Raw genomic sequence first — 15,570 nt, 5'->3', positions numbered from 1 at the left:
AACAGTCCTGCCTCGTCACGTCTCAGAGGCCATGGCAGACTTCCTGTTTTCATGCGGGGCAAGTTACCCTGTGTGGGCGGACTTTTAGGGAATAGCAGTCCCCAGCGGCAGGTCTACGACCCGGTGCTAGATCAGGGAACATTGGACAGGAAGCCATGGGTTCCATTCTGGGGAAGGAAATTTCCAGAAATCCCATGGAAGCTCAGGTGCCCTGCTGACCAAATTGGGGTCCACAGGATGGTCCTTGTTCAAGCAGATGTGTGGAATAGAGGCTCAAGAGAAAGGCTGGTCAAGTAGACTTGCCCACCAGCTTGGAGATCACAGGTAAATTCTAGTCTAAATTCATACCTGAAACATGGGATCCCAGTGATGGACAGACAGCCAGTCATCTCTGCCGGGCGTAGCCATGAAGATCAAAGGCTTTGTGGTCAGGCCGACCTTGATCCAGGCTCCACTTACGAACTGTGAGATGTGGACTGAGTTATGTAACCTTATTTTCCTCAATTGGAAATGAGGATAAATACAGCACACACCTCGCATGGCTCTTTTATGGATTAAAAAAATAAGAGTTCAAGATAATGCCAATAAAAGTGCCTGACACCACGAAGGGCTCCATAAATCTTAGTTAGCATTATTATTTTATCTGGATCAGGAGCAGGCAGGGATAACGCACTCCGCTTCCAGGCTGGGCTTTCCCTGATTCTGGGGCTGGGGGGAACTGGTTTTCCATTGACCTGAGCCAGGCTGACAGGGGCAGCAGGAACAGACACAGTTCTCTTAATCAAGGACATTCGTGAAGCATCCCCACCGAAGACGGTGCCCAGTTCTTCTATGTAATAGGTACTCAGCTATCAAAGAGAGAGGGAGAAACACTAACCACGGATGCTTCCCTCAGAAAACTGTTGTGTTTCTGCTCCTGCTTCTGCCAAATTTCTCCTGCTTTCATTTAAATCAGAGGATTTTGTTTCCAGAAACTTTTCATTGAGCTATTTTCTCTCTGACTCTGTTTCTCAGGATAGCTTCTCACCTGATCCTTCAAACAGGATGACACTTATCTTAGGTCTCTCTGATTTTAAGATGAACAGAAATCAGCAAAAGCAAAAAAATAAATAAATAAAAGCTCATCCATCCGACCCTGGCTTGTTCTCACAGCCCAGGGACTGCGTCTGGCTGTGCTGTTTGAATAACCTCTGGGCGTCTCATCCACCCCCACAGCTCAAGTTTGAACTCCAGAACAAATATTTGGCCCGTTTTTGAACAAAGTCTGAGAGCTTTCTTCTTTCTTCTTTTTTAAAAACGAACTGTGCTCTTCTGCTGTTCCCTTGAACGTGGTTTGGTGAGGGGTGGAATTCTCCTCAGAGCCTGCACTGGAGAGCTTGGCAGAGCTGCCCGGCGAAATGAAACGACTCACGTGCTTTCTCATCTGGTTCTTTGTGTCTGAAGCACTAGGCTTTGAAATCCCCACCAATGATCTTCCAGAAGTAAGTACTTCCAGAAGACTCCTTGTTGTTGGCTATATATGTTCTCAGTAAACAGCCTGTTGTTATTGCTATTCAAGGACTGTATTCAGTGTGGAAGGAAAACTTATGCTAAAATTCATTTGAGTAGAAGTCTGCACTGTTACAATTACTGGAATGTGTACGGACCTTTTAAAGCATTAGCAGGTTTTACATGTTCAATGGGCTGGCCACATCATGTAGCATTTATGGAGAATAGTTGCCCACTTCTTATCTAAAAACAGTATAATAGTTGATGTGACCCAAAGAGTGGTATGAGATTTAAATGGCATATACAAACTACCCAGCACAATGCAAGCACCAGGATGCTCTTAATAATTATTAGCTACGATGCTGATGATAATGACATGCCATTATCATTCTTGTACTGAGTATAAGAAAAGTCATTATCAAAGCACCATTGTTTTTCACACCTAAGTAAACAAAGATTTCTGTATTAAGGACACTTTAAATATTCCTGTTAAAGGGGAAGATGGCAAGTGGGCTGGCAGATGCAGGAATTATTTCCAGGAAACTCATGCTCTCCACTTTGGACACTTGGCCATCCCCGACATACGGAAAGTCTTGGTCTGAGTCATTTTGAAAGTCATACAAGAGCTATTTTGATGTCAGCAAGGCCATGTGTGTTTGGGGAATATGCTGAGAGGTACAGCATTTTGTAACATTTGCAGAGTGGCTTACCTACCAAGATGCCAAAGAACAGGACGGCATATTTGCAAGGAAGAAAATGACTCTGTCTGCTGAGAAACTATCATATTTTCCAACACTTTAAAAACCACCAGAGTGTGTTGGAAATCTCATTGGCAGAGTAGAGAATTGAAGCCAAGACATCCAAATGTGTCTGTGCTTTTCCAGTCACCTCTTACTGATATGGCTTTCATACGGACATATTTAACTCAATGCATAATGGGTCACGTTGACCCAGTCAGACACTGCTGGAGCCCAATACTTCCCCCAGGCACCTCCTGATCACTGAGTTACTGTGACCACCACCTGCATGTTCCATCATCTTCTGGCAAACTCAAAAATGAATTTCTGTATCCAACAAATTTGAAGATATCAACTTCCATTTACTCACTTCTGAGACATGCCTACCAAACATAAATAAAGAAATCATTGCATAAAAAAATGAGATTTCCCAGAGGTATGGGAACAAGATGAAAGAATATAGTGAATTCCCTTATGCCTATCCCCACCTGCCTCTTTTTGCTCTAGACTTTTTTGTCGTTGTTCGTAGAAATAAACATCCTAAATTCTTTTTTAAGTTTGCAGAGTATGGAGATCTTGTGGAACTGACCCCAAGAAAATTTCAATTTGTGCCAGAGAACAGGAGGTATCAGGTACAGTAAACCTGACTTCCAAAAGGGAAAATAAGTGAAAGAGATCATGATTGAGGAAATAAGAAAACAGTTAGGATGGTTTTTGCTAGATTTTCTCAGGAGCTTGTTTTTTAGCAGAGTCGGGTCCAATGGTTTTACCCCTAGGTGGACGCACTATCAAGGTGAAATACCATGAGCCCACCATATGGCTGTCTGTTGGCCTCTAAACCATAATGGTCACTTCAGTCCCTTAAAGGACTCATGGCTATGTGTTTTCTTCAAATTTGAAGATTACAAGATATTACTGCCTTATAAGGAAAAATTTCCTCTAAGGAGGTCAACTCTACAAAGTGGAGGCAGACGCCTTCCATTGCAGCCACACATTCTCCTTCCTCCAGTCACTGCTGTCTTGGAGAGTGGCTCAAAGGGCACAGGGGAACAGGCCATACTGGAGGCCACCAGCAGCAACAGAGACAAAAATCCTCTAACTCATGGGGATGAGTTCTCCAGACTCTGCACGCTGAGAAGGGGCGTATTTGTGGAAGCAACGCTAAGCTGACCAATGACTCATTTTGTCTAGGTATGAATTTTTTACTTTCTGAAAGTCTAGATTTCTTATAGACTGATAATATTAAAATCCAGTAGGCAAGTCCTCATGTCAGCGTCTTCATATAGCCACAAGAGAGAATAAGTCATTGAGAATTACACTCAAAAAGTCTAGAACAGGCCTGGCCCCATGGCCGAGTGGTTAAGTTCACACACTCCACTTCGGTGGCCCAGGGCTTCTCTGGTTTGGATCCTGGGTGCTGACCTAGCACCATTCATCAAGCCATGCTGAGGTGGCGTCCCACATAGCAGAACCAGAAGGACCTACAACTAGAAGATATAACTATGAACTGGGGGGCTTTGGGGAGAAGAAGAAGAAAAAAGAAGATTAGCAATGGATGTTAGCTAAGGGCCCATCTTTTAAAAAAAAATGTCTAGAAGAAGGTAACCATGGACCTCACTATGTCATATAACACTCCCTAAAGCCTCAGGCAAGCTAAGCTTAAATCCAGCACCTGACTCACCATTTTAAAACACACCAGACGTTAAACGTTCACCCATTACTCTAAAGCCATTCAGCTTCCCACGCCCACAGGACAGTCCTTCATGTGGATAATTCCCTCACATAGCAGTTAGAATACAGAATTTTCTACACGCCCATCACCGAGCCTGGCTCCGAGTCTACACCAAGGAGGAAATGCATTGAAATCCCTCCTCCCATGTAGCTTAGTCTAATGGGAGAGACAGACGTGCATTCCCACTGTCTTGCTTTGAAGGCAGGACTGTGCTGCTGTGAAAACACCTAGTAAAGGCAGCTGACCAAGTCTGGGAGGTGGGGAATTCTGAGAGCTTCACTGAGGAAATTCTGCCCGAGCCCAGATCTGAAGGATGAGCAGGAATTAGCCACATGGGGGTAGGGGACGCAGAGGACCTGGAAGGCACAGCATCACAAACAGTGGGAATGCCCCTTCAGAGCCCCATGGAAAAATGAAGCACCCAAATAACCATTCAACTGAATAAAAAATAAATCAGACAGACAGGAGAGAGGTGATATATGCTCCTCAGCAGGAGAATGGTTACTTAAAAACATTTGTTTTAGCATTATATCAAAGAACGGTGTGCACGTAACCAAAAAGTGGCTGAGGAGTGTGTTCAGAGAAACACCACAGTGGGAAAATAGTATTCAAGAATATTTGATATTGAAGTCTCCACTCCAATGAATGAATCCCAGCTCAGTATTGAAGAAAAAATTTTCAGACTGAGAGAAAGCATTTTCTGCCCTCTGGGTAATTAGTAACACTTTTTTGAAGATTGATTATGTAACTTCCTTTCACAGAGAAGTGTTTCTGGAGAATCTGGAGAAAGATTGGTAAGTTTACTTTGATTTTGTTAAAAATTGATGCCTGAATGATTTTTCTGTTACCTATTCTCTAGAAATCAATACGGTTGCCTCCTTTGTCTCCATCACGGAGAGCAGTTCCCTGACTTTCGAAATACCCCCTTGCCCAATTCTGTTTGGAATTGTGTCTAAAATTCAGCATGAAGTACAGTATATATGCGGCAAAGAGAGATGTCACCAAGAGCTGAAAACGTCCTTTCTCTTGATTTTCTCAAGTTTTGCCAACAGCATAGGTTTCATCCAAGCACATGTATTTATTCCAAAGTAAGAATTTTGATTTAAAATATGATACCAAACAGCTTTAGTGAGGGTGCGAAAGGAACTCTTGAACATGAAACAGCCCGATTCCCTGAGATGTTTATAGTCCTTCCTGTGGCAAGAAAAGATCAAAAGGAAGTGGTTGATGTCGGCTTCCTGCTCTGAACTGACAGCTGCTTCGAGAAACACACATTTAAGTGCTAGGAAGGATGAATAACTTGACCTGGATTTTATCTTAGCTTGAGGTGAGCTGGATGTTAACAGTTGAAGGTTCAATCTTGCGTGACAAAGCTTGCAGGATGACACCTCATATTGAAATAAGCAAAAGCTTTTGGAGAGGGCTGGCCTGGTGGTGTAGTGGTTATGTTCACCTGTTCCACTTTGGCAGCCTGGAGTTTGCAGGTTCGGATCCCAAGCACGGACCTACACACCACTTGTCTAGCCATGCTGTGGTGGCATTCTGTATACAAAATAGAGGAAGATTGGCACAGCCCTTAGCTCAGGGCCAATCTTCTTCAAGCAAAAAGAGGAAGATTGGCAATGGATGTTAGCTCAGGGCCAATCTTCCTCACCAAAAAACAAACAAACAAAAAAACCTTTTGGAGAAAAAAGCAAAATCTGGTGGATCACATAATTGCTATAGTCCTGAAGAAGCTTGCAATTCTCAGGCTTCTCCTAAAAGATGTGTGTTTTTAATACCTTGCTTTTGAGCATCCTAATAGACTGGAGCTGCCTTAAATCAGTAGAGAAGAATTGACAAAGGAGGCCCAGAATCTGGGACCAATAATTGCCTCAAAGTGTCCTCTTCATGACATTCTGTTCATTGCTGCTCACATCCATCAGCATTCTCATATTTCGTCTTAATCTGGGAAAGGAGAAGAGGACTGGGGGAAGATGACATTGTCGTAGATAAGATTGAAGGGGGTGGGTAGCTATATGTGTCCTCCACCCTATCACACCCCTGGCTGTGCCCCACTCTGGAGATACAGCCAGTCTCCCCTTCCAGCCCTGCAATCCCGTATCCTTTCCCCGCTATCGCCCTGGACTTTCATAATCCAGTCTTGCTTCCCATCATCTCATTTCCTACTTGCATTCTAATTTTTAAAAGTCATTATTAATAGACTCACAGAGCTGAAAGACACCTCAAGATATCTCACAACAGATCTGCCTGGGGGCATTCCAAGTTAGCATAATGCCTAATAACACCTGACTTACACGCTTACCAATGCCTTAAAATTATTCATCATAAAATGCGCTGCTGTTGACATCAAATACAGAGTGAAGTTCCATGTAATTTGTCTCTGAGTTTTGTTACACTCTGTTGCCAATTACAGGAAGATGTCGATCAAGTAACGCTTCATAGCTACAAAGTCCAATCCACGATTACTTCTCGAACGGCCAACACCGTCATCCAGACCAAGGTGGTGAACAACTCTCCACAGCCTCAGAATGTAGTCTTTGATGTTCAGATTCCCAAAGGAGCCTTCATCTCCAACTTCTCCATGTGAGTAACTCCTATAGAGAACTGGAAATTGGATACGCTCTATTCATTGCCCCTCAGGGTTAGATTGGACCTTGATGGTCAACGGCTCCACTGTCAGAGCTGTGGACCCACTGGATGTCACGAGTCATCACGGGGTGAGTCCAAATAATTTGTTTCTGTTCAAAGTATCAGAATTTGTGAAGGCTTTGCTTTTCCTTCCTAATAAATTAAAGCAAATTTAAGGTTATCTCTGTGGTAACAACCTCTTACTTACTTGCATTTTGATATGCTTTCTTTGGGGGGAGAAAAATATATGGAGTTCCCCTGGCCTACAGGAAATCAACACCACTGATTAAATCCAGTCACCTGTCCAGGGCTTGAATCCCTCTACTATACCACTGACAGGTGGGTTATCCAGGCTTGACTTGAATAGCTCCTTAATAATAAACTCATTCCTTCCTAGGGCAATCCACCCAATGGTGAGAGCTCTGTTAGAACTACTTCTTTTATTTTGGCGAGGAAGATTGGCCCTAACATGACCCAACATCCATTGCCAATCCTCCTCTTTTTGCTTGAAGATGATTGTCCCTGAGCTAAAATCTGTGCCAGACTTCCTCTACCTTGCATGTGGAACGCCGCCGCAGCATGGATTGATGAGCAGTGTACAGGTCCATACCCAGGATCTGAACCCGTGATCCCGGGCAGCCAAAGAAGAGAGCAAGAGCCCAACCACTACGCCAGCCAGCCAACCTCTAGAATTATTTCTTATACTTAATTAAAATCTGTTCCATATTCTACCTAATGACTCTGGTTCTACTCACAAAATATATTTTTTTAATTCTCTACAAAATACGTACTAAAATGTTCAAGGATGAAATGACATGCTGTCTGAAATTGGCTTCAAAGTAATCGAGGTGAACAGAGTAGGGATATAATAAATAAGATGGGAGATTGGCTGAATATTGAGAATGGCGTAGCCCAGTGATGGGTTCATGGAGGTTCCTTATATTATTCTATTTTTTGTATGTTTGAAGATTTCCATAGTAAAAAAAATTTTTAAACCACCCCAATGCCTTTCAATAGTGAAGGCCAGTTATCTTGTCCCACCTGATGGCTTCGCTTATCAAGACTAGACATTCCCTGTTCCTCCAAGTGATTGGATGGTTTTTCATTCCCTTACCATTTAGGCGACAGTCACCAGAAAGTGCTCCACTTGGTCAAAGTCCTCAAGTGGCCTAGAACAGGGCGCAGGGCCCTAAAGACCGTCTGGCTATTTTTTATTAAGACCTTAGGCTGAGTTACTCTTCACCCGGGTCTTTGTCTTTCTTACACCAAGGTCATCAATGATAATTGTGCACAAAGGAAACAAAGGGCTCAATTATCATGCACTTCAGCTTCCAGGAAATGCAGAGTCAGTTAAGTATATTTTCTAAACAAAACAAAGTAGGTGGAAAAAAGGGCATTATGTGACTTTGAATTGGTATCTTTTGAATTGGGTTAGAAATTTCTTTAAAAAATTTTTTTTAGTTCTAAAAAGCAAATGTAGAAGGAAAAGCTTTTATGTAGTGGTATTATGTAACACTGTGTCTGAAAAATTATATTTAAAACGATTTTAATTTTCATTTTTAAACCACGTAACCAGGAGTTATTCTAGGTGCATCTTCTTTCTGTTTTCCTTCATTTTTTTCTTTCTTCTCCATCTCATTCCATAGAAGATTTGAGGTGACAAAAGTCAGAATTGCGAAATAGACATTTATTTTGGTCTCCCTCCACTCGGGGCTGAACTTACCAGACCAGAGAAGACAGCTGCTTGTATCGCCACAATTTAACATGAGTTATACAGACCTCCACATCCAGTCAAAATATTTCTTCTGCCTTTTTTATCAAGGTTACAAACATTCTACCTTTAGAGATGATTTCCTTTTGTCATAAAGACTTTTTGTCATGAACCTTAGTATGACTTGATGGAAAAAGTGTTGACCTGGATAGAGTGGGTCCAGGGCTAGCTGTGCCTCTGATACGCTGTGTGACCTTGAACGAGTCACTGTCTCCTTGGCCCTCTCTCATCTAAAGAGGTGAACCTAGAAGTGTGCCTCAACAAACACGTTATTGGCATTTGGGACCGGACAGTTCTTTTTATTTTTTTAAAGATTGGCACCTGGGCTAACATATGTTGCCAATCTTCTTTTTTTTCTTCTTCTTCTTCCCAAAGTCCCCCAGTTTACAGTGGTATATTCTAGTTGTGAGTGCCTCTGGTTGTGCTATGTGGGATACCGCCTCAGCATGGCTTGATGAGTGGTGCCATGTCTGTACCCAGGATTCCAACCGGCTAAACCCTGGGCCGCCGAAGTGGAGTGCACGAACTTAACCACTCGGCCACAAGGCCGGCCCCAGGATAATTCTTTAATGGAACTGTCCCTCACATTGCAGAATGTCTTGATGCCCTCCCATAAGACCAGTAGCGCTTCTCAGTCATCTGGACAACCAAAAACTTCTCCACACCTTTCTCAATACCTCCTTGGGGAGAGAGAGACTGCCCATTTGAATGCCATAAGTCCCATTTTACTTTTAAAATTCCGTATTTTGAGTGTTCTAATCAATCATTACTTGGCACAGATTAAAGGACAGCCAATCGGAAGTAAAACAGGTGGGGGTGGAGATGCAATGAGAAGACAGAGGCCCCCGAGGGAGACGTTACAGGAACACAGACTCTGCAAAGAGATCCACCAGTACCTTTCTCCATCTTTCTGCACTCTTTCCCATCCTGGCAGGAAAGCATAATGGCCCCAGGCTAGCCAAGATCCTTAACTTGTAGAAGGATTCCATAAACCAAATGTAAGCCAGATAATGAGGGATTCATCCGTCACCTCTCCTAGGCACATTTTAATTCAAAAGGGCTGCCCCAAGAGAACAGCACTTAATCTGAAGGGTTAAATCTGAAAACGAGGAAAAATTTTAAACACAAGCAACAGAACGTGAAGGAAAGCTTTTAGGATGGGAGCCTACCTGTCGCCCTTTAATTGCACGCTCAGATAAAGCTAAAAGGACTCCTGTCTATGAAATATGATCTCTTCTCGTTTCTTCCAGGTGCAATACGGTAATTGCCCCCATTCATTACATCCACCTATGTGGCATGTTTGTTTGTGGTTTGCTTGTTTTGCTAAGATTGCTCTTCAGACCAACTGGTGGCCTTCTGTCATTTTCTAGGACTGTCGATGGCACAACATTCACGAGTTCCATTAAAGAGAAGAGTGTGGGCCGAGCGCTTTACTCACAGGCCAGAGCGAAAGGCAAAACCGCTGGATTGGTGAGGTAACGTCCGGAGAGAGTGACCTGCTCTCTTGTCCCGCTGCTGCTCTGCTCAGTCCTATTGCCCCTACAGCAAACCAGCCTCCAGAAAGGTCCAGACCTTGTAGTTAGATGGTAGAATCAGGTTCCCAATTTCTATTTCCCAAAGGCCTCTCTGCAACCAATGAATGTGGATGATCTCACACAGGTTATCCTTACATAGCTTGCCTTGAGGGTGGATGGATGCTCTGTAACTAAAGGTGGATTTTCTTTAAGAGTGCATAGAGGAACTCCAGAAATATTGCTGGTCTTGTTACAGCACTTCCCATGCAAACAGAAAGAAGGGCTGGGAATTTGTTTTAATGATTTATTCTGCCTTATTTTTATGGGGTAGAGTTTTTTTCAGCACCAGTTCCTTAGCTTAGCTTCTGTTGATTTTTTTCCCCCTTATAATCCTAAATAAGACACTGGGAATGCAAAACCATCCTGAAAAAGGCAGCCTCTCAAGCAAGAAACCTCTAAAGAATTTTCGACCCATCACTCCTCACACGGCACATCTGATCTTCTGCCAGATCCTGCCATCCTTTTTTCTTCATTTCCTTCTCCTCCTCTGTGTCCCCAAATTCACCTTCAGTTGAAGCTCTTTCCATTTCATTCATGCATTGCTTCATTCAATGAAAATGCATTGAATGTCAACTTGGTACCCAGTTCCGTCAGAGGCGGCAGCAACACAAACACTGTCAGGCCAGTGGAGGAGACAGACAAGGAACCTAGAATATATAGGTGACTATAATAGATGTAATACATATAAGGGCAAGCTCTAATGTAGAAAGAGTGCAAAAACCTATGGGAGTTCCAAGTACCAAGTGTCCAATTCTGTCTGGGGACCCAGAAAATCATCACAGAGGACCTAATGTTTGGGCTGAGCCCAAGTAGATTAACAGAATTCAGCCAGGTGGAGAAGGGAGAGAAGAAATTCCAAGCAAAGGGAGCACTTCCGGCGTTAATCCAGGTTAATCAGTTCTCTTATCTTTGCATACTATTTTGACATCTTTATCCATCACTTTGACCACCTTATCCAGTCCTTTTTTCCTTTGCTCATTCCACAAATATTTATTTGTAACTGAAACTCTCCTAGGTACTGTGAACAGGGCTCAACAGAGAACACAGGGCTCACGTTCTGGTCCGCTCCACAGATAAATATGGCCTCTCACTGCTTGCTCTACTTCTAAGCCTTATACCAGGGCTTGCTCATCTTTTCCTTCAGCTACCCAGCATCCCAAGCTGACCCCTCTACGCTACCTCCCTGATCCCAAATGGGCTGATTACGCACAGTCTCACCTTGCTTATTCTGTTATTTAATTTTTTAAAAATCATTCATTATTTATCCTGATGCTCAAATCACCTTCCTTTGATGATCTTGCTGCTTTCTCCTTAACACCATAAACACCTCAAGATCAATGAGCACATTGGACTTGATATACACATGACTAAATAAGGACTTTGGCTGGAAATAGTTATTCAATTTGATGAAATATAGATTTCTTCTTTCTGAAGACTTTCAAAAATAAAAAGAATCACTAGAATGAGTTTGAAATGCAGCCGAGGAAATGTGTGCTGCCTTTGGAATCATCTAAACCTGGGTTTGAGCCCCAGCCCTACAACTGACTGGTCGCGTGGTCCTGAGCAGGTTGCTTATCCTTTATGAGCCTCCTTTGTTACCATTCGATAAATGAGGGTAATGATACCCACCTTGCAGAGCTGCTGTATTAGGGATCATGTGTCACTTTCCTGGTACGTACTAGGGATCAATAACTGGTAGCTCTTTGCAGATGACACTCAAATCTGTAAGAAGCTCTGGAAGAAAAAGATCAGGTAGGAGAGAAGACTAAAACTGTAGGCGGAATTAAATTGATCCGGAAGTTGCAATTTTCTCTATTGTACCTACTGCTCATTTTCATGAACAACTGAGCAGGTTAGATTGCCCAGGAAAGTCTGGACACCCTCCGCCTAGATGCTGGTCTCGTGCTCGATCGTGCATGTGATGACTTGTATCGGGGGTCGCCTCTTTAGGAGCAGGGCTCTTGATATGGAGGACTTCAAAACCGAAGTCAACATCCTCCCTGGAGCAAAGGTGCAGTTCGAACTTCATTACCAGGAAGTGAAGTGGAGGAAGCTGGGATCCTATGAACACAGGCTTCATCTGCAGCCTGGACGGCTGGCCAAACACCTGGAGGTGAGCATGGATGGGTGGGCTGTGCACCGACGCCATCCTCTATGGTTCTTATCCCCGATTGATACTTTCTGTCTCACCACTCTTTGTGTCAGCTCTGCCAGACCACGTGGTGTCCTGAAAAGATGATGGGTTTGGAGTCCACCAGGCCGTTTCCTTACAGATTTCAATGCCAGCTCTGCATTCCTTTGCTAGGGCAGCTGGAATAAACGACCACCAACTGGGTGGGTTACACCAACAGAAATGTGTCCTCTCACAGTCCTGGAGGACAGAGATCTGAAATCAAGGTGTCGGCAGGGCCGCTCCTAAGGACTCCAGGGGGAAGTCTGTTCCTTGCTTCTTCTGGGGTCTGGCGGCTGCTGGCGTTCATTGACTTGTGGCGTCATGGCCACATCACTCCAATCTCTCCCTCTGTGTTCGCATCGCCTCCTCCTCTGTGTGTCTCAAGTCGCCCTCTGCTTTTCTCTTGTAAGAACACTTGTCGTTCGATTTCAGGCCCACTGGGTAGTACAGGATGATCTCGTCTCAAGATCCTTAACAGATCTGCAAAGACCCTCTGTCCAAATAAGGTCACATTCCCAGGTTCCATGGGCTTGATGTAGACATATCTTTTAGGGGGCCACCATTCAACCCACGACACTAGCCTTCTGACATGGAACAGGTTACCCCAAGAGTCTATTTTTTCATCTGTGAAAAGGGTACTGTATATATTTTCCGTAGAACTTATGGAAATAGGTGGCAAGTGCTAGGAACTCAATGAATGTTCACTGTCTTCCTCTGCCACCCCATTCCCCTGCCCATTTGAACTCACCTTTGCTGTAATCGTCACCTCTTGCCTTAAGAAACGAGACACTCTTCTTGGCTGGAACCTCCATGACATCACATGAGCATTTTGTGTAAGAGGCAGAGTAGAGCCAGAAGAAACCCAGGGGAGTGTACAGTCCCACCTGCCTCGTCATTTGACAGGGAGGAAGGGAAAGCCGACAGGTGGGGAATTGCCGGTAGACAAAGACGACTCTGGAGATGAATTGATCGTAGTGAAATTTTTATTCCAATTTCAAAACTTGCACATCTGATCAATAAAAAACACTTTCTTCTTCATGTTCACTATGGCGTTAATTTGCTCTCAGGGTTTATGATGTTGAGCTCTTCTCAGAGCCCCTCCTGGCACATACGATGCCTGTGTATGAATTCGAAAAAGATGCCCTTCCTCCAGGCAAATGCAGCCCCGTGTCAGGACACTTGACTTGGCAAGTGGGTGAAGGGCTGGATGTCTGCCCCCTCTTGCAGTCCTGGCCAGCCGCCCTGCACAGCACAATCCGTGACCCTGGGGATTTTTCCTGGAGTGATGAGGACTGTGTGTCAGTCACCCGCACTCTCTTGCTCAATGCTGTGGATCCCCTGGTAAATAGCATGAGGCAGCAGTTAGAGGTGATCAGCATCTCGCTTATAATGATGCAATTGTTGAGGCTGTTGATAAGAATAATATTAACAGCAACTGAGTTAAAGATATGACAGTATTTGTCTGCTATAATATTTTGGGCAAGGTGTTTATACATAGTATATGTCGTTGAACCCTCACCATAAGTTATGAGGTAGACGCCGTTATCTCTGACTTACAGATATGTATAAATAACTTGCCTAAGGTGACAGAGCAAGGACATAATTAAGGTTTGAGCCTAGGTCTGACTGCATCTGCAACCACACTGTGGACTATACATCCTGGAATTTGAGTTTGTGTCCATGAAGATCATGATTCTTACCACACAGATCAGGTAGTCTATAAGTCTTTCTTATATTTCTGAAATTTGTAATCATCCTTAAATTTCTCATGCTCTTAGGAATTCCTAATTTTCAAAATAGGATGGAGTTTTAGTAGGTCAGAAAGAGCGTCAGACACAGTGGCAAGTTCCCTGAGTTCTGGTCCAGAATGGGCACTGACTAGCTGTGGGATCTGGGCAGTTCTGCTCCCCGGCCTTAACTTTCTCATCTGTGAAAAAAGAGGTTGGACTAGATGATTTTTAAGGTACTGTCTGATCTAATAGTCTATGAAATTTATCCATTTCCAAAGAGACTTGATCTCATCCAAAAATAAATTAAGGAGAAAACATAAAATTATAGAACTTCTCCTGTCTTTATTTTTAGAAACGGTTTCTAATCACTGTCAGAAAGGCCGCCAAGTTGGAAATGCATTTCCCTCAAGGAATCAAGGGGAACAGATCTCTGTTTAAACCCTCTTTGATGTATCGAATTTTGGGAAAACTTTTCGTTCCAACTCTGTGATCCTTACAGAAAGACTAGGAAATATGGGGAGTGACTCGGGGCCACTGTGGGTTGGTCCCAACTTCTCAGTGGGACCAAGCGCTGGGCCTCAAGAATAGGCCTCCAGATGCACAGTGTTCCAGCAGGTCCACTAGATTTTAAGGCCACATCAGTATCAAATTGAACACAGGACTGCTAAGAGCTTTTGTGGCCCTAGGGAAAATGTCCTCCTTCCATTTTCATCCTCTATGGAGAGACTAGACTTCATCTTGAGTACTCTAAATTCATTTACAGATAGAATCTCGTGGAAGAATGAAAGCAGAGGCTCCAGGTTTTTTCCCTTTCCTCTAAGAGCCTCTCAGTTGTCTACCCACAATGGCTAGGTCCGACTCTCCTGGGACATTTGGTCCTCCTGATTCTGTGTATATTTAATTCTTACCAACTTGGAGAATCATTTGATCATTTGGAGTTAATGGGAATCTTGGAGGCAAATTAAGTTTACCTCTTATACTGGAATTTGTACTAACCAAGAAAGAAAACATTGACTCTGCTTAGACAAGCGTCCATGACTTTAGGAAAGCAGAATTTTTTAAAAAATTAGAAAAAAAGGTTGGCACGACTTCAAAGCCAGGAACTTCCAAAGGGGAGATAGCTCATCACTGTCGAAAATGACTCTAGATGAGGAACAGGCAGTAAGGAAACCAGTGTGTGCACACGGTTCTATCTGATGACCTCAACTTTAAGTGGGTGTGTACAAAAGGTGCGGGGCAATCTCAAGAAAAACAAATAGAATATTGTGGCATGGGGCTAAAGAATAGTGTGTGGTAATGTCAACTGAAAAGATAGAGCAGAAGCTGTTGAAAGTCAAGCAGCAGCATACGAAGCATTAAGAGCTCAGGCTCTGGGTTTGAAGCACAGCTTGGCCACGTACTAGCTGAGTCACTCTGAATCTCTGTTTCTTCCTCTGTAAAATGAGAGATTACAAATAAGAACAATCACAGATAATAATAACAGTATCGGTGAGAGTTTAGTGAGTTCATACAAGTCCAGTGCTTGGCGCAGCGCTTAGAGTCTATAGGGAGAAATTGCAGCTATGACTATGGTTCGACCAAGGATCGCCCAAAGGGATTGCCTCCTCTTTAGCTCTGTCTAAAACAAAAAGACAGAAAAAAAAAGAAGTTCCAGGATGTGGAGGAAATGGTCTATTACTGACAGATCTACAGAGTAAATACAGACTCATTGAACAATGGCTTTCCTTCTTTTTC

General features: G+C 43.4%; 1 protein-coding gene across 1 annotated transcript in view; it reads left to right on the top strand.

The window, feature by feature from the left end:
• Positions 1 to 1,285: 1,285 nt before the first annotated feature.
• The window catches only part of ITIH2 (inter-alpha-trypsin inhibitor heavy chain 2), a 38,215-nt gene continuing 23,930 nt past the window's right edge, over positions 1,286 to 15,570 (top strand). Inside the window, exons 1-6 of the mRNA XM_046678196.1 lie at positions 1,286 to 1,481; positions 2,783 to 2,857; positions 4,719 to 4,751; positions 6,374 to 6,543; positions 9,730 to 9,834; positions 11,884 to 12,046. Coding sequence (XP_046534152.1) covers positions 1,398 to 1,481; positions 2,783 to 2,857; positions 4,719 to 4,751; positions 6,374 to 6,543; positions 9,730 to 9,834; positions 11,884 to 12,046 — 630 coding nt within the window. The 5' untranslated portion in view covers positions 1,286 to 1,397. The remainder of the gene's footprint in view (positions 1,482 to 2,782; positions 2,858 to 4,718; positions 4,752 to 6,373; positions 6,544 to 9,729; positions 9,835 to 11,883; positions 12,047 to 15,570) is intronic.

This window comes from Equus quagga, chromosome 12 (assembly GCF_021613505.1).
Source record: "Equus quagga isolate Etosha38 chromosome 12, UCLA_HA_Equagga_1.0, whole genome shotgun sequence".
Taxonomy (NCBI): Eukaryota; Metazoa; Chordata; class Mammalia; order Perissodactyla; family Equidae; genus Equus; species Equus quagga.
Note: the sequence above shows the minus strand (reverse complement) of the source record. Positions and strands in the feature narration are given on the sequence as shown.